The sequence below is a fragment of the Perca fluviatilis genome, chromosome 1 (assembly GCF_010015445.1).
Source record: "Perca fluviatilis chromosome 1, GENO_Pfluv_1.0, whole genome shotgun sequence".
NCBI lineage: Eukaryota > Metazoa > Chordata > Actinopteri > Perciformes > Percidae > Perca > Perca fluviatilis.
In genome coordinates this window covers 17,835,789-17,863,760 of record NC_053112.1, presented here as the reverse complement: position 1 = coordinate 17,863,760, position 27,972 = coordinate 17,835,789, and the positions used below count along the sequence as shown (strand labels likewise).

The 27,972-nt window shown below is 41.3% G+C and overlaps 3 protein-coding genes across 3 annotated transcripts; 1 reads left to right on the top strand and 2 right to left on the bottom strand.

The window, feature by feature from the left end:
• Window positions 1-94: 94 nt before the first annotated feature.
• Window positions 95-6,964, bottom strand: LOC120556557 (GTPase IMAP family member 9-like). The gene is made up of 3 exons (XM_039796211.1): window positions 6,843-6,964; window positions 6,537-6,647; window positions 95-1,095 (listed from the first exon to the last, which is right to left on the bottom strand). The coding sequence occupies exons 2-3, from the start codon at window positions 6,628-6,630 to the stop codon at window positions 251-253; spliced, it is 939 nt and encodes a 312-aa protein (XP_039652145.1). The 5' UTR covers window positions 6,631-6,647; window positions 6,843-6,964; the 3' UTR covers window positions 95-250.
• A 7,242-nt stretch (window positions 6,965-14,206) lies between these two features.
• On the bottom strand, window positions 14,207-15,736 carry si:dkey-27j5.5 (GTP-binding protein Rhes). Its single transcript, XM_039816376.1, has 2 exons — window positions 15,056-15,736; window positions 14,207-14,869 (listed from the first exon to the last, which is right to left on the bottom strand). Exons 1-2 carry the CDS (start codon window positions 15,663-15,665, stop codon window positions 14,325-14,327), a joined length of 1,155 nt encoding a protein of 384 aa, XP_039672310.1. The 5' UTR covers window positions 15,666-15,736; the 3' UTR covers window positions 14,207-14,324.
• LOC120556682 (mycbp associated protein) lies at window positions 15,724-27,857 on the top strand. Its single transcript, XM_039796386.1, has 19 exons — window positions 15,724-16,611; window positions 17,807-17,928; window positions 18,063-18,219; window positions 18,359-18,465; window positions 18,646-18,817; window positions 19,173-19,288; window positions 19,430-19,580; window positions 19,804-19,835; window positions 21,585-21,703; window positions 22,264-22,372; window positions 23,008-23,200; window positions 23,337-23,524; window positions 23,654-23,800; window positions 24,731-24,829; window positions 25,037-25,164; window positions 25,304-25,431; window positions 25,509-25,648; window positions 27,022-27,201; window positions 27,642-27,857. Exons 1-19 carry the CDS (start codon window positions 16,560-16,562, stop codon window positions 27,714-27,716), a joined length of 2,415 nt encoding a protein of 804 aa, XP_039652320.1. The 5' UTR covers window positions 15,724-16,559; the 3' UTR covers window positions 27,717-27,857.
• Window positions 27,858-27,972: the final 115 nt, after the last annotated feature.

Genomic DNA, 27,972 nt, shown 5'->3' with positions numbered 1-27,972 from the left:
TAATGTGGTTAATACTTGGTGTTCTAAGTGAGTCCTGCATACAGTATAGCTGCAAACAGAAAATGAAATGAAGGATCAGCAGTGAATGCAGGGAGAAGTAAACTGACAATCAGACTTTATTGAGAAATGTTTTTAGCCCGCACAATCACATAAAGCACGGACACTGATATTTCAATGTAAGATTTAGTTAACAGGATTTATAATCATTAATTCCCTCTTCAATGTTTTCTTTTGGTCACAGGTCACACAGCTAAAAAATCACATCTGTGCAATTATAACCCTGAGTCATAACTGCTCCACCTAGTGACATAAGAACATTTGATGACATTAACATTCCTCGGAGAAACGATGTCAGGGAAGCCATAGCCGTCATTTTACACCAAGCAATCTTTTTCTCCTCCTCTCTGATCCGCTCTTCCTCTTCCTTTATTCTTCGTTTTTCCTCCTCTTCCCTCTTTTTCCTCTCTTCTTCAAGTTTCTTCTGTGCTCTCTGGTACATCTCATTGGTGTAGTGTTTTCCTCCATTGGAATTCACCATTGTCTCTATCTTACCTAGAAGTTCTTTGACCTGGATTCTGCTTTGTCTCTTGTCATTGATGAGTGAATGGTATCTTCCTCCACACTGGTTTATCAGTCTTCGTAGATTTTCGCTCTCTGCCACATAGTTAGCCACAGATTTACCTTCCAGTAAGTCAGCATGTGTGAACAGGACAATGGTATACATGGAAGAATCAAAGCCAAAATTATCCTGGATCCACTTCACAGCCTCCTTCTCCTCATCAGTGAATCTTGCCTTCAGACTGATCACTAACAGAAAAGCATGGGGCCCAGGAACTGACAGGTCAATACACTCCTCAATTTTTACTTTCACTTCTTCTGGTGTTTTGTTAGTGTCAAACAGCCCTGGGGTGTCAATGACAACAATGTTCCTCTCACCATCCTTTACCTCTTCTCTGTGACAGCCTCTAGTCACAGATTCAGGTGACATTTCCTTTTTAAAGGCATTTTCTCTCCTCAGGATGGTGTTTCGAGAAGCACTCTTTCCTGATCCAGTTTTTCCAACCAGAATGAGTCTCAGGTCTTCCACATGTGCGTCTGTGGATAATGAATAAAACATGGTGTCAATAATTATTATAGTATTATATCAAATTCACGGAGTGCGCTATGCATGTATAAAGGTGTGTTTGTTTTATGTTAAAATATTTCGTCATGCGTTTGTTGTTTGAGTTTGAAACATCTTATTAAGAAGTATTGATAAAATCACACTTAATAACATTAAATGTGTGGTTGCATCCAGAAACTCTGGGACAATATATTCCCATTCACAGTCATGAGGAGCCCTGAGACATTGCTAGCTTTAAATGTTCAAACACTGGTTACTAGAATACCAGCCTAGCTGAAGCTAACTTCTACACTACACCAGCCAGGGAATGTTATTCATACATAATTATCTGCATAGACTACTGCTGTAGCATCCAAAGTATGGTAACAGTAGCCTATCTAAAGCATTTTAGCTGGCAATCAAAGGCTAACAAAGTTAGTAAGCTAACATAGCTGTGGAGATAGGTCTGGCAATGTGAGACTATGAGAAACGTGAGATTAAATCACACATACCCAGGGAATGTTACAAAGCTAACTTTGTTTGTGTTGGTGGTGTTAGTGCTTTACTGTAACATTAGTTTATCCAGTGATGCTACAGCAGTAGGACTAGGTATGCAGTAGCCTACATGGGCGGCTGTGGTTTAGGAGGTAGCATGGGTCTCTGGTTCATTATTTTCCTTCTATGATTAAGATTGTGCATTAAATGAGTAGCTTGCAATGCACTTTCTGCAATAAAATTGTCTGCAATTATAGGTATTTTCCTTTGTGGAGGTGAGAAAAACCTGGTCTCTTGAATTTACAGGGATCAGACGGGATTTAAGGCCGCTCACGCTCACACAGACAGCCTTTCAGCAATTGTTTCAAGTGGCCCAAAAAAGGATTTTCCCCAAAAGCCACCATTGTAAATGAGATGCTGTAAAACTGTTGAAAGGACACCTCAAACTGCAAACAAGAGTTAATAATGACTCTTTCTATTTCTATGGACTTTTTATTTTCTTTAAACTTTCCTCAAGCCAAGAAAAGTGATTTTCAAAACCTGTGACATCCTTAAAATGTAAAGTCTATAGGCGGAGCTGGAATGAGCTTTTGCTATTGCTTTTATCCTCTATTTATTCTTGTTGTGAAAAATTTTACCTTTTATAGTGTGATTATCTGTGTGTCCTGTTATATAATTGTATTTTTTGACAGTATGATTTTGTTTTTATCCCTCATGTATTTTTCTACAATTATTTAATATTTTTTTACCAGCCTATCTGATAGGATCAGAAATAATGTTTGTATATTTTTGATTTTTATGTGTATCCCACAATATTTACTATATATTATGTGTATCCCACAATATAATATATACTGTTCATGACTGTCAAATCTCTCAAACAAATCTGTTTGAGGAAAGATCAGATAAGCTTGTTGTCAAACAACTTGGACCGGATCAGCATGACGTTACAAATGACAGAGTAAAGAATCCAATTTATCGTTTTGGTTTGTAAAAATGTCATAGCTAACTGTGTTATGGTTGTGTATGTGTTTCAGTTTCCTGTTTTATTTTGTAGTCTGTTTTTTTCTCCCTTGTCATGTCTTGTTTTACTTCCTGCCTTGTGTTTTACCGCCTTTGTTATTGTCTGCCCCACCCATTGACATATATATAGTGGACCAACAGATCCCGTTGCTCTGGACGGAGACCAGTGAAGGATATTAGAAGCACTTTTCCGGTGATGGCCAGCTTTACTGCGCAGCCTCCAACTGAGCTTGAAGACGTAAATGTGACGTGAGCAACGTGTCTGAAAGTTGTAAGTCTTCTGGTAGCTGTGCCAAGAGAAATCTCAATCATTCCCAATCTTACAGAGACGGAGAGCGTAGGTATATGTAAGGAGATAACATAAGCACAGGCTAATTATTGCTAACTAAAATGCTAGTTAACATTAGTAATTAAACTTAAACAGCTCATGTAAGTCCAAACTGCCTGTGAGCTTCTCCTGTACTATACAGTAATTCCTCTACTGTGAGACAGTAAGTCTCGTGGTTATGACACAATCGTTAGCCTATTTTTACAAAAACGGCTGCTACGGAGCCATAACGTGAGGTACAAGGTAATGGAGCCTTTTATACATTGTCGTGTTAGAAATAAACAATGGACAAATAGAGTCTTTAAACGCTTCAGATGTAAAGTTATTCGCTGTCCAAGTGACGTCAAAATGAATGGCAGTCAATGGAATGCTAACGGCGGGTGATCACTTGTTAGCATCAAAATGGCGCCATAGGAGCTACGCATTACAGACGCTCGCTTACCCCCTTGGCCCCACCCTGATGTGTTTCACCTGTTCCTGAGTCCTCGTGTCACCTGTTCCTTGTTTTACCTCGTTACCTCTTGTATTTGTGTTGTCTTTTGCTACGTTTACACGTGGCCGGCTATTTTCTTAACCCTTGTGTGGTCCTTTGGGTCACCGGGACCCGAAGGACCACACAAGGATGATGTACTTCCGTTTATTTTGTTGAGAATTGCTCTCTAAACCCTGTCTCTTGTAAAGTAAGTAAGTAAAGTTTGTTTCCTAGCACATTTAAACACAGTTTAAGCTGACCAAAATGCTGTACAAACGAGCACCAAGGTGCTGCATTAACCTTTGTTTTGTCCTTCGGGTCCCGGTGACCCGAAGGACAAAACAAGGGTTAAACAGAAATTTCAACCTCTCCGTTTTCAAAAATAACATCGTGCACAACTGTCAGTTTTCAGAAAAGTGTTTGTTTACATGTACCGGTGTATATATGCCATCAATGCCGTCAAGAGCATGCCAAACCTGTAGGTGGCAGTGTAATGTAGAGTTTTTACGTGTTTCTGAATCTCTGAAGAAGGAGAGGCTTGGTCCAATTGAAAGGTTAACACAAAGATTTATTAATAAAAATGATAAGTCAAAATACAGAGAATTACGCTGCAGCGGGCCTGGAAAATAGTTGCTTAACCCTAAAGTTCCCGCATCTATTTCGCCCCGAATCACGGTTGCCCCCCTGCTTTATTCCTCCAATCCCAGGGGCGGTTACTTTTCTCCTTCGTGAGTAAGAGCCTTCCTCATAGGCTCTTTGTTGGCATGGTGACAGGTTAGACGCATCTCGTTGGTTTCTTCGCTGTCCAATTAGGAAGAACATGCTCTAAATTCTGCCCCCTAGGGGTCATTTGCACCCACAGATCAATAGGCTCTATCATGCAGATGTAAAGTCTTTACAAGTTTACAGGAATTAACATTCTATTGTCCTAACCCAGACTAAAGTACCAGGGGGTTGGAGACTGATACAGGCAGACGATTATTTCCTGCTGTGTGGCAAAAGGTTTCTCTTTATATGATAATGGTTGCTTTTAACCTAATCTATGCATCCAAAGACAGGAAGAGAGGGGTGAGGAAGGGTCTGTCTTTACCTATTGTTTACAGTGACAAAAGGTGGTGATTGTGATAACCAGATCAGTCTGGAACTATTCTTTACAGTCAAATACATTCATTCCTATTTTCATAACCCGGTTGCAGCATACAACTTATTACTGAAAACATAAAACAAACATGGTTATAAAAAGCAGCACTGTTACAACTTTATTTTACTCAACAGTAACGAGAAGCTCAAGCCCACGTAAGCCAATCAGAATCCCGAAAATAGCAACAACAGCAACAAATCTTTCTCTCTCTCAGCTGCCTAAACCTCCATTTGTCTCAGTTTACATGCAAACGTGCAAACGAAGTTTTCCAAAATATCCACTCTGGCCGGAGGTTTTAGAAAGAATCCTTTTCAGAGGCGAATTCTGTCTAATGTCAGATCATTGTACTGTATTGGATTTTGTGTGTGTGTGTGTGTGTGTGTGTGTGTGTGTGTGTGTGTGTGTGTGTGTGTGTGTGTGTGTGTGTGTGTGTGTGTGTGTGTGTTTTGACTTCCACTACGTTTTGGACTACTTTTGCCTGCTGTATCCAAGACTCCTTTGTTGTATGGATTTTATTCACCACTGCCTGCTGTCTCTGCATTTGGGTCCGCCATTCTCTGAATCCTGTTACAAACTGCCTGCTTTCCTTGCCTCATCCAAATCAAAGGTACAGACCAAGACTTAATACATACTGTTAAATGGCCTTATGCACCTTTCTGAAATAATAATGTATTAAAAACAAAAACAAAAAAAACATGAAAAAACTGAATCCCAAATTGAAAATATAGGCCATTATTTAAAGGGTGAGGCTATTTGCACCCCTGGTACAATTAGCAGTGTATGCTATTTGCACCCTGGTGCAATTAGAAGTGCTATTCGTACCCTGGTGCAATTAGAAATGAATGCTATTCGTACCCGCCGGTGCACACAGCAATGTGTTCTATTAATACCCCATCTGGTACAAATATCAATGTATGCTATTTGCACCCCTGTGCATTTACAGTACCTTGGCATATAGTTACACACAGTTATCCATACTACTCATGTATTACACCTTTTTGGAATATTATCGCCCTGACATTCTTACCCTAACCATAACCAATCCCACTCCTGTTGCCTAAACCTAACCAACCCAACCAGAGCAGGCATATTCATGAGTCTTCCCCTACCACCCTGCAAAAAAAACAAAAACAATTCGCGTTCGCGGGCCCTGACTTGCGCAATTGCATGCAAATTATCCAATCCAAAATTAAAAAAACAAGATCGCCTCACAGTGGATTCGAACTCCAAACTCCCATACCAAAAGTAAGCGCACTAACCACTCACCTAGCAGTTCTTACGGTAGGTTGTATAACTGTTTACCACTTGGTTTCTTCAAGCCTCGGTTGCTAGGTAACGGTACTGTATACAAAAAATAGGTACTAGCTAACAAACTAACGTTTGTATGCTTTCACTGAAGACAGAAAGCGCAACTGTAGTATCCATTTTCCGCTAGAAATTAAATTGTTATAAACTTTAGGGACAAAACTTTGCCAGTTTCTGCGGTCATGGAAGATGAACGTCCGCCATGATTTCGGTGCACGCGAGCAACGTGTTTTTGTTGTTACGTCACAGGGTGTGAATAGCTCAGCTGTGTGGCCGAGGCTATTCGTACCGGGGGTGCAAATAGACACTCCGTTATTTTAATTATTGTATACAATACACAAATACAACCATTAGATAGATAGATAGATAGATAGATAGATAGATAGATAGATAGATAGATAGATAGATAGATAGATAGATAGATAGATAGATAGATAGATAGATAGAGATAGGGAAGGAGAGAGAGAGAGAGAGCTAGATAGATCTGAATTGTACTGTCTGTCCCAAAGCAGTGACAATGACAGAAATTCTCCTTCGACAAGGCTCATTAAAAAAAGATTTATAGATGTGTTCAGTAATATTTATGACTTTTCTTTTACTATATGTTAACAGTTTAAGGGCTCCCTTTTACCTGCAGTGCACTGACACAGTTTCATTTTCGATCACATACCTTTGTGTTCATGTTGACAGTGAGCAGTTTCACAACATAATGTGACCAGCACTAGCAGAGTGAAACCTGGGATCCAAGCTTTTCCTCGCAACATATCTGTAACTGTGATCCCTGGCAAAAACCCAACAAAATAATAAAAAAAGTTTAAAAGTAAATCTATCAAAGCAAGTTTAATTGAATGTTTTCATTACAGTAAAACAGAAATGATGAATAAATGGTGGCCTAAATGGTTTGGTTTTATTATCAACCAATGTAGGCAAAGCGCTCTTCTTACATTACAAAAAATATATTTTTAACATAGCCTACCTGTTCAAAGAGTGTCTCCTCAGTTGTCTAATAGTTGACATATAGAGAGGTGGAGAGATTATTTTGTAGCACGACAATGAGATTACACCCACTTTTCAAACGTCATGCTGAACCAGTTAAACCGCCCTCGGCTGAGGTCAAATAGTAAAAAAAAATAGGTTCAGGTTACAAGTGTGTGTGTGTGTGTGTGTGTGTGTGTGTGTATGCTCAGTGGCGATTTCTTTAAGACTGCAAGGGAAGCTCAGCTTCCCCTAAAATGTCTAAAATTTAAATGGTCAAATATGTACTATTGTGTTAACATTTTATTAACTAAAATGCGTTAGAATACGTTCATCTCGAAGACGAGTTGGTTCAGAATTGGCTGACTCGATTTCCTTCTCATGCATTCCGTAGCGTCTCAGTGCATTTCCCCGTTTCAGTGCTTCGAAACTAGACGGTCATTGGATAAATGCTGCGATTATGTCCTGCCCACGGACGCTCAGCGTCTCTGGGGGTCAATGGAGCAGGGGGCTGGCCTGGACGCTGGGCTTCTGCGTGATGATTGGAGGGTCTGTCGAAGGACTGTATCTCCTTTTGATTGACAGCGATTTTGTAGTAACCTATAAAAAGTCGCCGAAGCTGTTCAACTTCAAGCAGAGCTCAGCTCATCAGACCCAGAGCCATGAGCCATAGAGATATAAGAGTTGCGACACTCGTTGATCTCGCTAGCGGGGTGGTCACGTCAGGATGGGTTTTTGAAAATAGAAGCTTTGTGCAATGTGTAGGGGGGTTAGCTGAGTTCACCAAAAGTGGTTTGACATGAATGGGTCAAAAGGACAGGCCACATAATAGATTTATGGCATTTTTTAATATTTCAAAAATATTTAAAAATTAAAGGATGGGTTTTTTTGAAAAAGGAAGCTTTGTGCAGTGTGTATGGGGATTAGCTGAGTTCATCACAAGTGGTTTGACATGAATAGGTTGAAAGGGTAAGCTGCATAATAGATTTTTCGAATGTGTCGAATATCCAACGTCCAGTATAAAACCAACTTTACCACGGTGGGTTAGAGCAACACTTAAGATTGATTTAGTGCAAAAGTAGGTCAGGGTACAGGTCTGTTCAGCTCTCCTGGTATGACAAAGTTAGCTGGCTGTGCTGTGACAAAGAAAATGTACTGCTGGCCATTCCTCTTGATGAAACCTTCCCATGGATATTATAAATTATTATAATAATTATATTATTATTTATTATTATATAATTAAATTATTGCATTACTATTATATATATATATATATATATATATATATATATATATATATATATATATATATATATAATATTAACATAAATAAATGGACAATTTGTATGATGTAGGCCAAAAATGAGCTTCCCCTCTTTGAATGACCAGCAGCCGCCACTGTGTGTGTTGCTTTGGTGCTTAGGCTACTAGCTTTTTTCTCTTCATTAGCCTACATAACACAACCAATAAACAACTAATAGGCCTACATATAGTACTACAACTGAATGTTAAACGCAACACATTCTCACGCCCAACTCGTAAAACGCTTGGTCAGGTGCCTTTGTCGTTGTTATTGACGCTAAAAGTCTCCTTTAGCGTCCGCTGCACGGTGTGGTAGGATCCCCTGCCTCTCCCCGTTGCTGGCAGCCCCTCGACCGGCTGCGGGTCGGCTTGGAAACAACGGGATGGTTGGGTTCAGGAAAACAAAAACTGGGTTGGGTTTAGGAAAAGAACAACGGGATGGTAAACATTAAACATAACGGGGTTTTCAAACATTACACGCAGAAAACAAGCCCTGGTCTCCTGGGTGGAAGTCATGGTTTTGACCCGTCCACCACCCCGACCAACGTCCCACGCGGCCCTTCGGGCTTTCATACTACTCGCGACCACGTCATCTTCAAATCCCGTGTAGCTGCTGCTCTCCCCGGTACGTTCTACAAACACGCTGAAGGTCGCTTTTTTCGTCTCTTCAGACGCTGACAGCCACTGTCCAAACGTCAGTATTTTACGAGTGAGAACGGGTTAAACCAGGACTTTTCTGGACTCTTTTAATGCATCTCAAAGATTTGTGGAATGTACCATTTGCATTAGCCTAATAAGTAGTCCTAAGAGAATAATACATTTAATTTAATAATACAAATTATAATAAAAAATGAAATTGTTTATATGAAATTCATCAAAACATCACTATTCTTAAAAAGCAATGGAAACTTTACATTTTCTACTTGGCGGTTTTAGTTAGGAAACACATTCATAGTAGGCCTAGGCCTACAAGGAGATGATGATGTTGATGATGAATGATTTTTTTGGGCTATTTGTCCATTATTTACATGATAGATCAAGCCATAAAGATCACAATGTTAGGGGGAACTGTGTGTGTGTGTGTGTGTGTGTGTGTGTGTGTGTGTGTGTGTGTGTGTGTGCGCGTGCTTGTTCCATCTCTATCATTTAATTTCCCTGTCATCTTTGCGTGACAAGCCGACTGCCTCCCTACATTTTATCTCTGTGGCATGATCTTGCACCAGCGGCTGTGAACTAGTGACTGATTGGACTGTTGACAAACACAGCTCTCCATACACTACGTGTAGACATGCTTCCATTCGCACCTCATGTTTGAAGTCATAGAAAGTCAGGGATTGATGTGATGACGACAGCAGTAGTGGATGTTATGCGCATCAGGAGATCATAGTAGAGGCCTTGACCCCACGTGAGCCAGACAACTCAGGGATATGTGTCTCACTTTCCAACCCAGTCCAAGGAAAATACCTTAGAACATCTGTGAAAAGGAAAGATAAGAGAAATATAGATGTAGATTATTTCACATTTACAAAAACTGAACAGAAATATATAACATAGTAAAAAATGCAATAGCCGGTCATTTAATCTTCCCCCTGATCCAAACTCTGCTGTCAGACCAACTTGCAATGGATCGGGATTATAGAACTGGGGGCTTGCGATTGTAAACTGCCTCAGCAGAACAACAATTTTTCCAGTGAAGGCCGAGTAAAAAAACAGAACGTTTAAGTACTCCATGCTTAGAAGCAAGCCTGTTATTCTGTGTGTAGCCTACCTGTATAGTATGTGTCATGAAACCGACAGACAGACCTACGTGCAGTCAAAAACAGGAGTGTGTGTGTGGGGGACTGTGTGTGTGTGTGTGTGTGTGTGTGTGTGTGTGTGTGTGTGTGTGTGTGTGTGTGTGTGTGTGTGTGTGTGCAATGATTGCTCTAACTTAAGCTTCAGTTGTTTGCATGTTTAGCTAAATAGCCATATGCTTAGGTTATTATATTATTATTATTGGGACATCCACTGTCAAAACAGCCAAACATTTTCCTTAATTCGCAGCACTAGCTATAGCCTATACAGTGCAATGTATCAACTAATGCTCTTACTGTATTCCCATGTTTTCTATATGGATTGTTAACTGGTGAGGATGCTAACTTTTGGCCTTGGATATGTAGTTTTTAGCCTCAGTGTTTTAGCACGATATCATGCATGAAGCCATCAAGAGCATATTTTAGACCACTTTAAGAGTTTTCTCATTTTAAAACAGCGTTTTAACCATTTCATGCAGCTAACATTAGCATAATTAGCTTATATATATCCGAAATAATAAGCACTATCAGTTATCATCTCAGCCGTCAAAATTAAGGGCGTCCTGATAGTAGTGTAACGTGACGGTTCGATATGTGGTGGTTGTAGCCTATCACTCTAAATAAGAAGGAACAGCTGGATGGAGACGGACAACTTAAAGGTCCCATGGCATGAAAATTTCACTTTATGAGGTTTTTTAACATTAATATGAGTTCCCCCAGCCTGTCTATGGTCCCCCAGTGGCTAGAAATGGTGATAGGTGTAAACCGAACCCTGGGTATCCTGCTCTGCCTTTGAGAAAATGAAAGCTCAGATGAGCCGTTTTGTAATCTGCTTGTTATGAGGTCATAACAAGCAAGGTTACCTCCCCTTTCTCTGCTTTGCCCGCCCAGAGAATTTGGCCAACCCATGAGAGAGAGACATCATGGCTTTCAAATGAGAAAAGTGGCAGTTGGTCAAGGCCACACCCCCACCCTCCACCTTGCCCCCCCTCTCTCCTCCTCAATAGCTTCAGACACAGAAATGGCACATACTAAGGAAAGCTCATTGTGGGACTGGCTCTAGTGGCTGTAATTCTGCACCAAAGCTGAATTTCGGGAAAGAGACTTCAGATACAGTATTAGGGGACCACTAAGGTCTATATAAAAGCATCCAAAGAGCACCATGTCATCGGACCTTTAAGCAGCACTTTACTGCTCTTCTTAACACTTCATCAGCTCCACAACAACCACACTTCCTCGTTTTTATTTAATCACATGTAGCTGAACTAACCAATCAGATGCTTGCAGAACTTAGGCTATGTTTACACTGAAACGATCTGAAGAGAAAACGCAAAAGTGGCGTTGCGTTATCACTTTTTATTCTGCGTTTAGACGAGCGTTATGGAGGGGAAATCTGCGTGCATAACGCAGGTAGTGTGTGAAATTCGATGTAGTATGCACTCCAGGTGACTAGGTGGCACTGCCACGCAACACCACCAAGGCACCCACCTGCGTAGAACATTCATTCTACTTCTCTCCTTAGTAGCACGAAACCAAAACATGCTGAAGCGAACAACAAAAGCTCGTCTGGAAAGACGAGGAGGTGGAGTTGCATGTTTGTCTGATAATGACCGGCACAATTGACCGTGATAAGCCACAACACAGCACCCACGGGAGCACTACCAATACCCTGAGCCTCGCGGCCCTTCAGCCGCTGCTTGAGAGCGAGAGGCAGCGGCCTGAGGAGGCTGAAGCAGACCCTCCTCTGCCCGCTGACCTCTGACCGCTGCCACTCGCTCGCTCGCTCTCTCTCTCTCTTCATCCGTAACGTTGTCGCCTGCTCTGGCTCAAATGAATAGCCTGCATATCGTCATCGAACTATAACAACCTTATCCACATTGTTGAAATCATTTAAATATTGAGCCATTACATTGAAATTCTAACAGGAGCCTATAATTTCTGTAGCCTACTCCGTAACAACAGACGCATTTTTCTCGTCTCTCTCCACACCTCTGTCTTCAAACTTTTGCGTTTTTACCCTTTAGACGGTAACGCGACGGTGGAGCGTTTTTAAGATTTCCACTCTGGAGGGTGCACTTTTTTGCGTTTTTAAGCCCCAAAAACGCCGTCGCTGTATAAACGAAAGGCACATCCGATAAAATATTTTTTCGTTTTCACCCGAGAGCGTCATCGTGTAAACAGGGCCTTAGACTCAGGTGTGAGGAAATCCACAGAGGTAGATTCTTACTGCTGATGTAAATAATGAAACAAGTATTGCCTGTTTAAAAACAAATATGTAAATAGTTAGGTGTATTAACATTTTAAATACCTTTTAGTAAATTAACTATAATAGATAGAATAAATAGAATAGATTAAACCTGTAAAACGTACAGAACCAAGAAACCTATTTTTTTCTATCTTGGTCTTAAATCAAGAACTACAAGTTGTAAATCATTGTTATATGCTGCTTAGCCAGAGCGCTTGATAGGCATAGCAGTAACTGTATGGGGCCAGGGCCTGGAAATACATGTTTTTTGGAGCAGATGATGAGTGAGTTGCAACCAATACTACTGCTCATCCATTGAATGGCATAGAGGGGAGGAAATTGTCACAGGTCTTAAGGTGATTATACATTTCACCAGTCTACTACATATGACATTTTAGTGAATAACAGCCTGATTCTTCCCTACATGCGTTATCAGGAACAATTCTTTTAACTAAAAAAAATAATTTTGTGTGTGGTCCCCAAATCTCTCTGAGCCTTTGCCTCACCTTGGAAGAGCCAATATTATTCTGTGGCTTTCAGACATCACCACTATCTATACAGACCACGCATCAATGGCACCCAATTAGAGCGCTATGGGTAAAGAAACTGCTCTCACTGATTTTCTTTTTTTGAGTAAAATACATATTGTATCTCGGTGACATGGTGTGATTATAGCTTGGTGTTAATGACAAATACACCTTACACACATGTATGCCTTTGTAGTTGTGAACAAGCTGGATGTTTTTGCTGTGTGCTGCACTAAGTGAAGGTTGTTCGCTCCAAGCGCCGGAGGTACAGGAGATGTGTTTCCATGGCCACTGCTTTCAAGTTCATGTTCAGAATCATTTGTGCAGCAGACAATAGCCGACTCAGGGTTTATACATTTACAACAGACCTCACGATTCTTATGAGCAGCATTTGTAACAAGCACATAACACAGCGCAGTGATAAATAAATTAATAACAACACACACCCACTCCATCACCTAAAAATAAGTTTTAAATCTCTTCTTTACGCGTTAAACCTGATCGTTCAATGGATGAGCAGTAGTATTGGTTTCTGCTCACTCATCATCTGCTCCAAATTTTTTTATTTCCAGCTATCATTCATCAGTGTGTTATCATCTTGATGAACCTGATTAAACTGTATTGCGGCAACAGTCATTACAATGCAACTTTGTAGCTTTTATTTCTTACACAATATCTCATGGAGTTGGAGTTGCATCCTAGTTGTCATGTGTTGGTGCGACAATGCTTCACTTTGGGAGATGATATGTAAGCAGACCAAAACCCTGTCTCACATCCAATAATAATCTTGTTAAATGCCTTTTACAGAGGCCTCTTAAGCTTTCTAAAATTAAAAGTAAGCTGGCAGTTAAGAGGCAGCCATTAAGGGCCCAGTGAATAACTGAGTGGTCATTTATAGTGTGTAGAGTAGGATGGAAAAGTATAGCCTACGCCAACTGGAAACCTCGGCTTTAATCTGATTGTTCAAGATGTGTGGGATTCGGGGTTGTGGACCTTTGGCAATCATGACTCCACGATAACACACACACACGCACGCACGCACGCACACACACACACAAACACAAATGCACACAGGAAGATAAAAGGAAGAGTGGGCGAGAGAAAGAGTTGCTATCTAATAGGTTTCTGAATATTATGCAATAGTCATACATTAATAATCAAGTTCCTGACTCAACATCCTCCTACCCTCTCCTCCATGGGTAGCACGTATACATGCAGATAGATAGATATATAGATAGATAGATATATAGATAGATAGATAGATAGATAGATAGATAGATAGATAGATAGATAGATAGATAGATAGATAGATAGATAGATTGATAGATAGATAGATAGATAGATAGATAGATAGATAGATAAGCAATTTAAGAAGTAAATATATAAATAAAACGTATTGCATTTCACACACGTGATAATTGCTTTTACTGAAGTTAGACCAAATGAACCGCAGCGAGTCATCGAAGGAGCTAAGCAATTAAAAATAATTTATTTTGAAAACATCATCTCAAGTGCGTGTTACTAAACAACAACAACAATGCATTATAGAATCGCAGTGCTTAATTCGTTGTTTTATTCGCTCTGTAACACTTCCTCTCATAGTTATCTTATTGTCCTTACTGAATCGGACATTTGTCCAGTGCTTTGCCGGGCTTTCTTGCCGTACTTGGCCCAATGACTTGTCGAAGATCTGTATTAAAACTCGGCCTACGGGCTAGTGGGTACAGGGCGCCGCAGGCATCATCGCGCCCCTGGGTCTGTCTGCCCCTCTCCGGCACACGGCTTACCCGCATTGCCTGGTACGAACAGAGGGAGACTTTGCGGTGCTGAGACGGGCTAGTTTCAGTCGGAAGCCCGCCTCGCTTTGCCAAAGTCTCGAAGACTTTCTCTAGATTCGTGCTTTCCTTTGCAGACGTTTCAAAATAGGCACAGTCATCACTGAAGGCTTGGAGCACCTCTGCATTAGATATTTCTCTCTCAGTCTCCAGGAGATCAACCTTGTTGGCGCAGACCACTAGGGGAACTTGCAGCTGTGCGCACTGCCCTGGCACAGAGGATTTGGTAAGCTTGGATTTAGCGGCCAGAATCTCCTTTCGCAGGGCGCACACCTCTTCGAAAGAGCTCCGGTCATCTAGACTGAATACTAGAAGAAAAATGTCTCCTGCAAAAAAAAAGAAAATCAATTATTTTCCTTTAATAGTTGCACAGCATTAAGAGATATAGTTAAGCATTTACGCATGTAGGCCTACCTAACTTACAATTATTTTTCTGTCATGAACAAATACAGAAACTGACAAACAATTCTTAGTATTTGCAGGACCGAGATTATAACTGATCCAACACGCACCAGTGAGGATAGAGAGCCTGCGCTTGGCTGGGAAATCCCGTTCCCTGGACGCGTCCAGGACGTCAATTTGGTAGGTCTCTCCGCGGATACGAAACAGTTTCCTGAGGAAATCCTCGGAGGTGGGATTGTACTCCTCCACAAATCCGTCCCGGAGGTATCTTCTTAGGATGGAGGTCTTGCCGACCCGTGGCGCACCAAGAACCACGATGCGTTTACAGTTCTGCGGTTTGGTCGGTGCTTGCTCCTGGCCAATCTGGCGCTGCCGGGTTTGACCGTGGAGAAACAGAGATGCCAGCTGATCCAGTGGGGATCCCTTGCAGAGATGGCTGCTGTTGGGAGTGGATAGTTGCCTTACGGCTGCCCCTGAGAACGTCTTTTTTTCCTGTTTCCACTGAGACGAGGCCACTTTAAGTATCCCCAAGCCCGCTTTAATTCCCGATGAACTAAGGTGCTGCGACGCGTTTTTGTAAGCCAGTAGGACTTTGGAGGACCCGGCGCACTGTCCGTCCATATCACCATGAAACTGGGGAACATCCATGTTGGAGCTGAGCTGGTGCGCAACAGGGATGGATGTGGTCTGTGAGCCGGTGGAGATGCTGCCTCTTTCCATCGTTTATTTGGGGATGGCCCGTGGTAACGCGCCACAAAGGGCAAAATCTGTGATGTGACGTTTATGCCTGCTCACGCTAGTCTGTGTAGTCTGATGTCAGTTTTCTTTATATAAGCCTCAACCCCCTGATTCATCCACGTCATGCTGACTGACAGAAAGGGTTGTTCTTCAGGAGAACACCGTGTGTTGAGGAAAACATAATGGGGGCTATGCAGCTGAGCATAGGTCATATTTTGACATGATTTCAATCGATCGATCAAGCAATCAATAAATCAATCAATCAGTCAATTAGCCTGTTTGTCACATATGAAATCGTACAAGATGGTGAAATGTAATCCCACCAGGCCCTTTCAACTTGTGCATTATCCCTCGACATGGTTGAAACTGATAACAATTGAAGTGTGCATCCAATAAGATCCGTATCTGCAATACATTATTTTCATTATTACTTATAGCCATATAAGCCTACATTTAGTAAACTATTAGGCCTACATATGCATGTTTTTATTCCCAATACTCGCACACTTTTGCTTTGATATAGAGCCTAAAAGAAAGAATGAAAGAAAGGAAGGACATAGCCTGTGTTTTCTTTCTGTCATGTTATCGATGACCCTAAATATAGCAAGACATTTTGGACTTGGGCCAAGTCCAAATTTCTTTTTAACTGTCTCTTGCTCTTGTTAACCTTTATTTTTACTTTTCAGCAACGTTATACGCTCATGCCTCATTTTGTCTTTTTGCTGTTGTTCCATTTCTCACTGTCCGTGGTGTTGAGTCTTTCGTTGCCATGGTTACCACTTGACGCCGAAGTACAGCGCTAGCTTGATTAGCACTGCTAGCCACCATTAGTTGTCCGTGACAATTGCTTTTACTGTAGTTAGCTAGCTAGACCAAATGAACCGCAGCGAGACACCGAAGATGGAGTTAAGACCTCTAAGTCACTCAGGTCAGCCAACAGCTTTCTGTCTCTCCTTCGCCTCTGTCCGTCTCTTTGCTCCCATTCTTTTGTAGGCTAACGTTAGCTAGCGTTACCTGTGACCTCTTCACCTGTTTTAAGAGCTTCACTGATTACAATGAACAGAATACGCTAGCTAGCTACCCCTGCGTGTACGAAACCCGACCTGTTCTTATGCAGTGTTGGAAGAAGTAGGACTCAGACCTTTTACTTCAGTGTTAACGTTAAAGGTAAACAGTCCTCCCTTCATAAATGTAACGTTACTCAAGTGAAAGTACAACTAGCGTCAAAATATAGCCCACGTAAAGTTTCCAACTCAGACTCTTGTTTGTTTTATAACGGCCCATGTTTGGCAAATTATGGAATTATGATCATTGATGCATTAACGTCACTTTAATGCTGCAACCATAGACTATAAAATAGGCTGCAGGCTACTTGTAACTTATTCATATGCTCCTGGGTAGCTCGTTGTAGTATAGTATAGTCATAGTTGTATCTGACCTAATCAAAACGCATTTCTGATTATATTTCGTTTTAATCTTAATCTGCAAAGTAACTAGTTAAATCATAATGGTATCACATGCAGCATTTGTGGAGTATTTGGGAAAAGGTAACGTTGGAATTTCCCCACTGTTTTTATTGAGTTACATTGCAGTCTGCAGATCTGATGCCTTAAATAAGAGGAAAAATACATGGGTCAGTTTCATTGGCTTTTGTACGTCCATACTTTAGATAGATTATTTGCAAAAAACAAATAAAAGCACTGGAAAAATTGCTTTACTTAAGGGCCAAGGGCATCTTTAGCAAAGCAACGCTTTCATTCGAAAACCTGTACTGAGTCTGTGACGGACAACATGGAGGAAGCAAAGTGAAACACTTGCAAAAACGAAGGATTAATCATTGTTGTTGTGGCCATGGAAACTATAATCAGGCATAGCTGGATAAAGAGAAATTAACAGAATTACATAATCATGTCATTGTTCCAGAGTAATCTCTTTATGTGTGTGTGTGTGTGTGTGTGTGTGTGTGTGTGTGTGTGTGTGTGTGTGTGTGTGTGTGTGTGTGTTGATATTACAGAGGGACTTTTAAGTATTGTAGCACCCACTTTCAGCTAACATGGCATTACTCAAACACACACAAACTGTTGCCATTTTACAGTCTATTTCTTTACTCTCCTTTCCTCCAGAGAACAAGAAGCTAAGAACATCAGAAGAGTTGGACATCTTGGGTGATGACCAGTCCAGGAGCTCTACTCTTTCAGGCAGTGATATCCAGGCTCTGGCCATTCACCCACGGGACCTCAATAAAGTAAACCTGCCCCCCACCCCATATAAAGTTTTAGCATTAGTTGGACATTAAAATACAAATCATGTGTGTGTGACACCAATGTACTTTTATTTTAAAGCACTTATATGTAACTGAGAATGTGATCATGACTGCAGCTTCATACACCAAAGCCACCCAAGAGCCGTCAACAACCAGTGCTCATGGCTTATGTGCGTAAGACACAGTCAGCTGATGAAGTTAGAAATGCTGTGCGAGGGCCGGTGGCTCATCTAGTGAATCTGGACCCTGGTTCTCAAAATCTGGACTACACAGGTTAGTTGTATTCCTTTGCCCTCATGGACAATAACATACCGTGCAGTAGCCGGTAGTTCATAAGAAATGTTATCAGAATCATAATATGCATTCATAAGGCTAAAATTATGTTTTTCTGTCCATTTATTTTTCGTTTCAGGACCGGAAGGGCTTCGGTTTGATGAACAGGGAAGGGTTCTACCACACAGCATCTTGGGTAGTTTAGAGGATTTCAGAAGTTATCTGGAGGCCAAAGGGGAGACAGAGGTAAATTCAGAACAAATATAATGCGAACACAAGAAACAAAAATCTTTCTTTACATACAGTATTTAAAACCTGCCAACCAAAAGCAGCTTGCATTCTTTTAAACTACTATTAAATGCAATAGAAATATGTTGACTGTCACTGTAAGTCATGTCTTCTTTCTATCCTCCCTCCACCATCCAGTTGGTGAAGCGAATACCAAAATCCCAGAGATATGCTCCATCTGAGGCCCCAGAGAGGCATCACTCTGAGCCTGTGGAGAATGGGCATGGCAACAAAAACATCCAGAGTAATGCCCTGCAGCATTGGCATACACATATGACGCAGCGCAGACAGCAGCAGGACTTCTTATCTGGTGAGCTGATCAGAGAGTACAGCAGTCTGGACCAAAAAGACATCAATTTTGCATCATCATTATTTACAGCCTTAACTTGTATACAACTACAGGGACGTGAGGGGAGCCACAATAAACTCACTTACCTGCATTTTTATTAACATTAACTAAAGACCAGTACGACAGGCATTTTATAATGGAAGAGAACATACTTTATGCATAATCTCAAATGAGGTTTCTCATTGTAAGCAAATTAAGGAGCAAGATATTTGCTCATTTAAAAACAACTATTTGATATCATAAGTATGCATTCATTTCTTATCTCTGTCTCTGTCTATTTCTCTATTCATCTGCTGCTCTTTTCAACTCTTTAAAGAGTTGCTCTACCGGCCAGTCGGAAACCTGCTGATGAACCAAGCTAACCGTTTCAGAGAAACTCAGGAGCAGAGGGAGCTTCTAAACCAAGTGATGCCACTCATCCACTCTGGATATGTATGACACATATTTGCTTTCTCTGTTCTACTGTGTTTTTAGTTGGCTGTCAGAATCATGTCTTATATTTGTTATATTTCTACAGTAAAAATGTTCTCTGTAGCTTCGTCATTCATGTGTTTCTTTACTTCTATGTCTTAGGGTTACCGTGTGGGAAGTGAGTTTTGGAGTGTCCCCCAGCGTTATGGAGATGAAATGAGTGGCATCACAGCCACTCTGACTCAGACAGAGCAGGGCAGACGGGAGCCTGTCACACATGTAGGACAACCAGGCAGCATACTCCAGGAATCAGGTACACGCTGTGTTCCAATTTTACCTCTCCGCCTTGTTCTCGAAACCTTGTCCTTCTCATTGTGTTTTCTTTTTTTTTTAGTTCACCTGAAACCCAGTGGTCTCCCAAATAAAAAAAAAAAGCTCTTTGACATTTAAACTATCCACTTTTCCATCTATTTAGGGGGACTACAATATACCGAGTGTAACTGTATTCTTTCTGTGGGAACTTTTTCTTCCTCTAGGAATAACTTTTACTGAGACTCTCGCGTCCACAGCATGTACTTGGTGACCACCCGGGGGGGGGGGGGGGGGGGTGTAGGGGGGAAAAAAAATATTTATTATTGTGCCATTGCTGTCCCAGGCCCGCAGTCTGATTTGCTGTTTTTTTCCACATAACATTTCCTTATGAGGAAAATATGACAGGTTGAAAAGATCAAATGTTTTTAACTACAGCTAGACCAATACATGGGCCCAGCCAATCGCAGATACATCAGTATCAGAGTATATGTTGGATGATAAGTAACAAGAAATTGCTGTACAGAATTGCGACAGATAATGTATGTTTAAGGTAAGTCCACCAGAGACACTTTTCAATTTTGTTTTTCAATTGTCTTTCATCAGGCAACATAACACAATCCAAATTATTCACATTACACTTTCATTTTGTTCTCTAACAATACACAAGAACCTAATTTCATGTACACACCACAGATCTAGATTGCGCATCAACCACTTGTCCAACCACGCAGCCCACTGAAGCTGCTCATGTCCACAGGACATTCTGTCTCTGGCTGCTAGAGCTGCTCGCTGCTCCTGATCACTCTGTATCTTTACAAACAGCCTGTGATCATCCAGCCATGGGCACACTGTTCTGGGTTTTATGTACAAATACTGCCAATATGTGATTTATTTTATTAAAATGTACATTCAGTACACACATGTGTAATGAGATCAATGAGGCACTGAGCCCTTCCATAAACATTCATGTTCACATAAATTACAGTTGTGAAATCTGGAGCGTGTCCAGTCATAGAGTAGCAGTGTTGAGATCTGTGAGGTAACAGAGCCCAAGGAAATTGACTAAACTTGCCTTTCTGCTCTCTCTCTGCATTACAATGATTATCAGCAGGGGCAGGAGGTTCTGGGATAAACACTTTGCACACCCAGTTTTCATTAAAACCTATTAACTCCCTAAGTAACAGGTGCTGATTTTGGGAAGGTTTAGTCAAATTATATTTTGTTATCTGGTTGCATTTAGTATCCTCTTTCTCACACACACACACACACACACACACACACACACACACACACACACACACACACACACACACACGCGTCTGTGACATAAAAGAAAATGGTAGCAGCGGGTTCTCTCGTGCTGGTGGCTAATGTGATGCTGAGGTGATTTGGGGTCTGAAGTACCTCCTGACCAACACACAGACAGTAACAAACCGTCCTGCCAGCAGCTGACTTGTCCATGCCTTTGTGAGATCTGTGTAACAGTAGAGAGAGAGATGGTGGGGACAGGGAGCGGTTATTAAGTGAGAAAAGAAGAGAGAGGAAGGCTCAAGTCTCCAGTGTTACTTAAAATGTGTAAAGGTTTGAACTACGGGGGGGGGGGGACAATAGATTGCATTTGTATTTGTTTGTTTTACTCTGACTATCACGCAATGTAGTGGTAGAGCTAAGTTCATGTCAACATTCAGATGTGTAATGAAGGGAGGTAAAGCAAAAACAATATAGTATAAAGCAAATATCAATATGTAATATTGAAGGTCTATCTATTGTGCGAGTGGACAGGACATACGTACGACGGAGCATTAGGGCCACATCAAGGAGGATTTTGCATTTCGAGAATAAAGTCGAAATGTCGAGAAAAAACTTGATATTTCAACAATCAAGTCATACGTATCCTGAAAAAGACTTTTACTTTTCAAAAGTAGGAATCAGACTATTGAATGGACATACAGAGCTGACCACTTCCTTCATAACCACCACTATGTGTCACTTTGATTACTTACAGGATATCAATGCACTGGAGGTTATTGGCTCTGGCAAGCCATTTACTTTTGTCACAGTGTGTCGTAGTCCCTTACTGGAGAAGGAAGAAGAGGAGACAGAGGAGATAAAGAAGGAGAACCTGTAAGTTGTGCTAATTTATTAGATATTTGCAATCCTTCCAAACCAAAGTCCAACTTTTTCTAGGCTGAATATGTCAATATCAGGCCAACGATGCTGCCCTATTTCACTTTAAAACACAATTGTGTATTCACAAGCCATTCATTCAGTGGTGATGGGAAATGCCATGAGACCACGTTGATGTATTTGCGCACTGCTAAATATGTCATTCAAACTATAATGGAAATAATAAAAACAAAGCACAAAATATTTGTTCTTATAAGCAACCTCGATATTTATATACTGTATATAAAGACTATTATATGGGTCTATTTTCCATTAATGTGGGATTCAGTTGTATTGTAGTGTTGAGGTTAAATGTCCCAGTATGTACTACTACGTGTCATAAAAATAGTTTCTGTTTATCCCGTTTGAGGACAGCTTTCTGATGCAACGCTTTAAAAATTAAAGTTAAACAGAAACAATTGAATGCATCATGGAATCTAACGGCCAGACCGACTCATTCACTAATTGTCCAACTCATGGACTAAGTGGTACTACTGCTGTGTCACTATCTTCCACAGTGATCCTCTGGCACAGTATGATGATGTTCGGTCAGATGCTCTGCTCATTCCTGCCTTGAGGTTCTGTGGTCAGCTTGCTAGCTGGACTGGAAACTCCACCACTAACCAGGTACAGAATGGCCTTTACACAGTAGGTTGGTTGGCATCGAACTAGGACTTAGGTAAATTCTCAAATGGTATTACCTACCTCAGAGAAAACCAGGCCTATAGTAGAGACATGCTTTTATTTTTTTCATCCCGAGTTAATGCAACCTCCTTGTTTACCTGTCATCTTGATAAATTAATTATGTAATCAATTTCCACAACATCAGTACTTTCCCCCCCGAACAACATTAAGCTACCATGAATGAAACCTGCAGCCGTCCCATTTTAGGTAGGCTTTTAATGTGAAAAGACATCGGTCGGTTTGTTGACCGTAGCTTAACATTGATCAGGAGTACGCCAATAAAGAAACGACTGGAATTAATTATTGAAAACATTATTTGTATAAACAAAATTGAAACTGAGAGCAGCAGAGTGCTGAATATAACATGACTCTGCTGTTGTATTCATTGAATTAGTGCTGTAGAGACATTATTCTACCTTTTACCATGTGAGCAGTTGTAGTAGGCTACAGGTCATTTAAATCTCAATCTTTTCTACCTGCTTTTACAGTATTAGCGGCAAGCCTTCATTTGCACGTCCTGGCTATTATTTGAAATTATTTAGAAAACACTTTCTCACTCTCCAACACTCATTGATAAGGGAGAAGTAGGAATCAGTGCCACGGTAATCTTTGAAGCTCCGACTGGAGAAAGAGCCTCTTCCCACCTGGAGCTGCACAATGAAGGCAGCACAGCCATCTTCTACAGCTGGCAGCAGCTTCCCGTGCCGCACAGCTTTCCTAACCTGCGGTCACGAACAAAGAAGCTGCACTTCTACTTCAACTCCTCCTCTGGTACACACAAACATAATCAGACACCTGCTGCCACGTCATACGCTGTTTGTCCCTGTGTCGACCTTATCATACTGTGTCTTTCAATCAGTACTCAGTGCGCCTTACTGCTTTCAATTTTGCTTCCCCTCCCGTCTAGGTGTGATCCGTCCAGGTGACACCCAGCGGGTGGAGTTCATATTTAAGTCAGAGGAGCCAGGCATCAGTACTGAACGATGGCAGCTCAACACCCACCCTGTGCTGCTGCAAGGAGCCTCCATGCAGGTCACATTAAGGGGAGTGGCTCTGTACCAGGACAAAACCGCAGACCAGAGGCTTTTCATAGAGGTGATGTACAATTAAACTGTGTGTCGTAAAATGTGAGACACAAAAACCTGATGGCACTAAGGTTTTCACGAACAGAAACCAATATGTTGTTTTTTTTTGTCTGTGTTTCTGTTGTCTGTGCACGAGCAGACAAAGCTGGAAAAGATAGTGAAGGTAAAAATGTGTCTGTCGATTGTGCACGAGGTGGTGCTGGGGGTCCGCACCCCAGAGAGACCCAGCTCTCCTGCAGAACTTTACGTCACTGAAGAGCAAGAGTTTTTCAGGAAAAACCCCAATGTAAGTCCTACAAGTGGAAGAATGTTACTTAACACATCTCACACGTTTCTTAGTCACCAGTGAAGTTGATCTTTTTGTACAAACCTTAAACCTCCTTAGGATTCAGTGTTGCCTACAGAGAATGGTGACTTGTTATTTTTCTTTCATATATAGTTTGAGACACATTGGTCATCATACATAAGGGTGGCCTGAGTCTGTGTATCATTTTTATTTTTCAGAGTGTTTTTTTTTTTTAGTCTGAGCCTTAGTCACACCACCTCATGCACTGTGAGATGACCCGTTAATGGGCCTATTCATTGCGTTGTTTTTTACATTTCACTGGCTGTAGGCAAGAGTGTGATCAGCCCATTATGGCTGCCCTTTCCTAACCTGGATTTTGTGTTAGTCCACAATTATAGTATTGCCATCACATTTCATGGTAGCTCATTAACTAATAATTAGGGCTGGGACGATATGCTTTTGTCCCGATTCGATTCTTTCATGATACATGGGTGCAGATTCGATTTGTATTGCAATTTTCATGTATTGCGATTCTAGGAGTATCGCAATTCGATAGTATTGAGAATTGTGATTTTCTTTTCCTTCTTTAACAAAAACAAAAGTAAAATAATACACTTCTAGAGACAATATACAGGTATCATGAGATATTTCTAATATATATACAGTGGCACTCATAAGTTTATGAACCCATGCTAAAGTTGACTAAAAAGAGGAATAAAAAAATAAAAATCATCTCTCAATGCAAATCAAACCAGCTATTAGGCTAACTGAAATAAAACCATGCCAATCTCTAGGTATGGTGAAGGGTATGTGACGATGTGGGGCTATTTTAATTCCAAAGTTTCAATTCATTTTCATTCATTTTTCTTAATAGGAGTCTTGTGGTTGCATGTTTACTCATGTAAATTACTGCTCCATACATTGTTTTAGTTGCAGTACCTTCATGAGCCAGTGGAGGACCTAAAGAGACTGTGGCAAGAAGTGCATCCAGGACGCACCTGGGACTTCTCTGTCGATACACTCCGACAGGTAGAGCCATTCTGTGCTGTTATAGAGCATGAGAACACTTGGTTGGTACAAAGAAAGTACATGTAGCAGTATATATAGCAGGTTGGTCTAAGGTTATAGTTCCAAGGGTCTCTTTGAATGCACTGTGCACCCTTCTGTAAAATGTTATACCATGATGATGCATCAAAAACATAACATATTGGTCCATTCACCTGTTCTCAACTTCAGGTTGTGCTGTCTCTGCCTGAGCTAGAAGCAGATCAGGAAAAGAGCCTGGCCCAGCTCAACTCCCTGTTTCTGCAGCTTTCTGAGCCTTCTCAACTGAAACACAACCAGCTAACAGTAGAAGCTATAGGGTGAGGCATGAACACACATGATTCACATAGCATCTCTATCAAAGCACCCTGGCTCTGTCATACAAACACCCATGAGCCACACCTGCACACTCGGTGTAGTAAGCCTACAGGTTACAGTGGTGTGTGGTGCCCCCTGCAGGCAGCAGCTGTGGATGAAACTGCTGGACACTATGGCTGGTGAGGCCATGTGGCTCAGAAACCTGCTGGGCCTTCCAGAGAGAGACACAAGGATCGATAAAAAGGAGGAATCCCCCATCTTGGAAGCTGGTGAGACTCACAGACTTTCATTTGGACATAGATTGGTGACGATTCACGCTGCCTACTATTCTGTTATCACATTGCAGATATAGCTGATAACAAAAATGAGAAGAGTGAGAAAAAGGGAGGAGCAGCTGCTAAAGAGGAGAGAAGTGGGGCAAGGTCCAAAATTAAAGATGACAACAAAGGGGAGTCCAAGTCAGCAACTACTGAAAAATCATTGGAGGTGAGGGAAACAAAAAGTAAATGTGTTTGTGGAGCTGATGGGCTGTTTTGCCACTGAGTGGCAGCAGATTCAAACGTGTTTTAATTATTAGCGTGAATAAAGTATCAAGACACATCACTTCAGCAGACTTTCAGCTGATCCAATCACGAGTCACCTTCTGCACTTCAAACAAGCTGTCAGTTCATCATTCTTTCATTCATTTTCTTGTTTCTACTGACTGCCTCCACACAACCCGGCCACCTACTGCCTGGTTCTCAGTAATGCATATACCTGCAACATTATGTTCTGTTGGCTAGTTTTCTAATACACTGTATTATATGTCATGTTGTGTGCATGCTGGGTTCTGTTCTCCATAACACTAAAGGGTTGGTTTACTTTATAGGAGGAGCACCTGTGCCACCAAATACAACTGTATAACCATTTGTGTAATAATACATGTTTGTGTTCTTGACTAATTTAAGCCTCTGTATGTCTGCACGTTTGTGGGCACATGTTTTTGTTCCTTTATGTGTGTGTACAGGAAGCTAATGCTCTCCATCATTCTCTTTTGTCCACCAGAGATGTTGTTATAGTAGCTTAGCAATAGAATATGGTCATGGCCATCATGTTTTTACATTGTGACTGGTCGGGTGAGATAACGAGCTAAACAGTTCACTTAGTTCCCATCCATTTTAATGTAATTTTTTGTTCTCCTGCCCCCATCCTCATTAGGCCCCACCACTTTGCATCGTCCTATTCACAAATCTGGATTTCAGAAACTTTTCTTCGTCAGCACTGGGATTGAGAGCCTTAATGAGGACGCTGACATGTTTTTCAAATATAAACGAGATGCTGCGTCATTGTTGCTCAGACTCGTCACTTAAACGATGTTCTGGGTGTGAATCTGCCCTGGGACCTGTTACATCTCTCTCCTAATGGTTTGTGTCTCCATTATCAGCCATCAAAGGCACAAAAAAAGACGTAATATTAAAATTAGAAGTTGACTAAAGATGCAGTCTGGTCTGAATGTCTCTGTGTGATTTCTCCTCTGTGTGATGGTTGAGTCATAGGTAAGGTACAGCCTATTACTTACAGGGTACCATGGTAACAGGACATTGCGCGCAAATGTGCACCTGCTTTCCAACTGTGTGCCCAGGCTGTGAATTAATAGCACCTGGACCAGTTCAAGCCATCTGTGGCGCACGCACACAGCTAAACGTTAACCTTAAACAGTGCACATCCAATGTTAAACACCATGACTATGTGGGAGGTGGTTTTTCAGGATGCAAGATGCACACAACCACTTACCAGCCAACTCGTTGTGGAAATTCATTCACATCAAATCATTCATCACTAACTTGTGTCTGTCTTTTATGTGTCCGCCCTGTGTGCAGGACAGCAAAAAGAAGGGGAAAAAAAAGGAGGAAACGGTGAAACGCACAATGGAAAAGCAAGGGAAGGAATCGGCTCCACTGACAGATACCCCTCCAGACAGCGTCAGTCAACAACCTCCTGGTGACCAAAATGTAGAGGCAGAGGTGATGGACATTTACAGGAGGCTCCTGCACAAAAAGGCAAGTATTTTAATTGTCAAGTTCAGTCATGAGGAATTCTACTCAACCTGTGAAAATACTTGTATAATATCGGCTATGGCTCTGGAGGACTTTTCTTAAGTTTTGAAAAAGTAACCCTGATTAGGTCGTCAAGGTTCTCTCAGGTCTCAGGTGTGGCTTTTAAAGAAGTGGACATTTAGGAGGGGGGTTTCTAATGAAAGGTGCAATCCGGTTGCATTATGGGAAATGTAGGAACTTGTGTGCCCTCCTGTGGAGCTTCCTAGAATTTAAAAAGTCAGGTTGTCTCGGGCTCTGCTTCTTACATGTTTACCTCTCTTGTTCAAAAATCTATTTCTCATGAGCCCCCCAACTTTAAGGAAGTGCAACACCAAATCACTTGAGTAGCCTTTTAGAGTCTTATACCCTATGAATACATTCGTCTATGTGTATCTATCTGTCAGGTGTATGCTCTGATGGAAGACCTGGTGGACAACCTGTGTGACCTGATGGATGATCTTAATGAGGGAGATGAATAGGAGGAACACACTACTAACACGTGAGAGGCAGGCACAGGAGCCCACTGAACATATGCAACCAAATGTGATAAAACATATCACATATTCTGAAACTGTTTTTCTACCTTAATTTGTTGTGAAAATGAATAAACTTTTTGGCGTTCTGGCACAGCAGATGTGGAGTAATATTCATTCTGTCTCATTCACTTATTAACACTCACATAAGCGGATGATAGTAGGTTAACAGTACCGCTGACTCTGCAAACGGCGCGCCCCC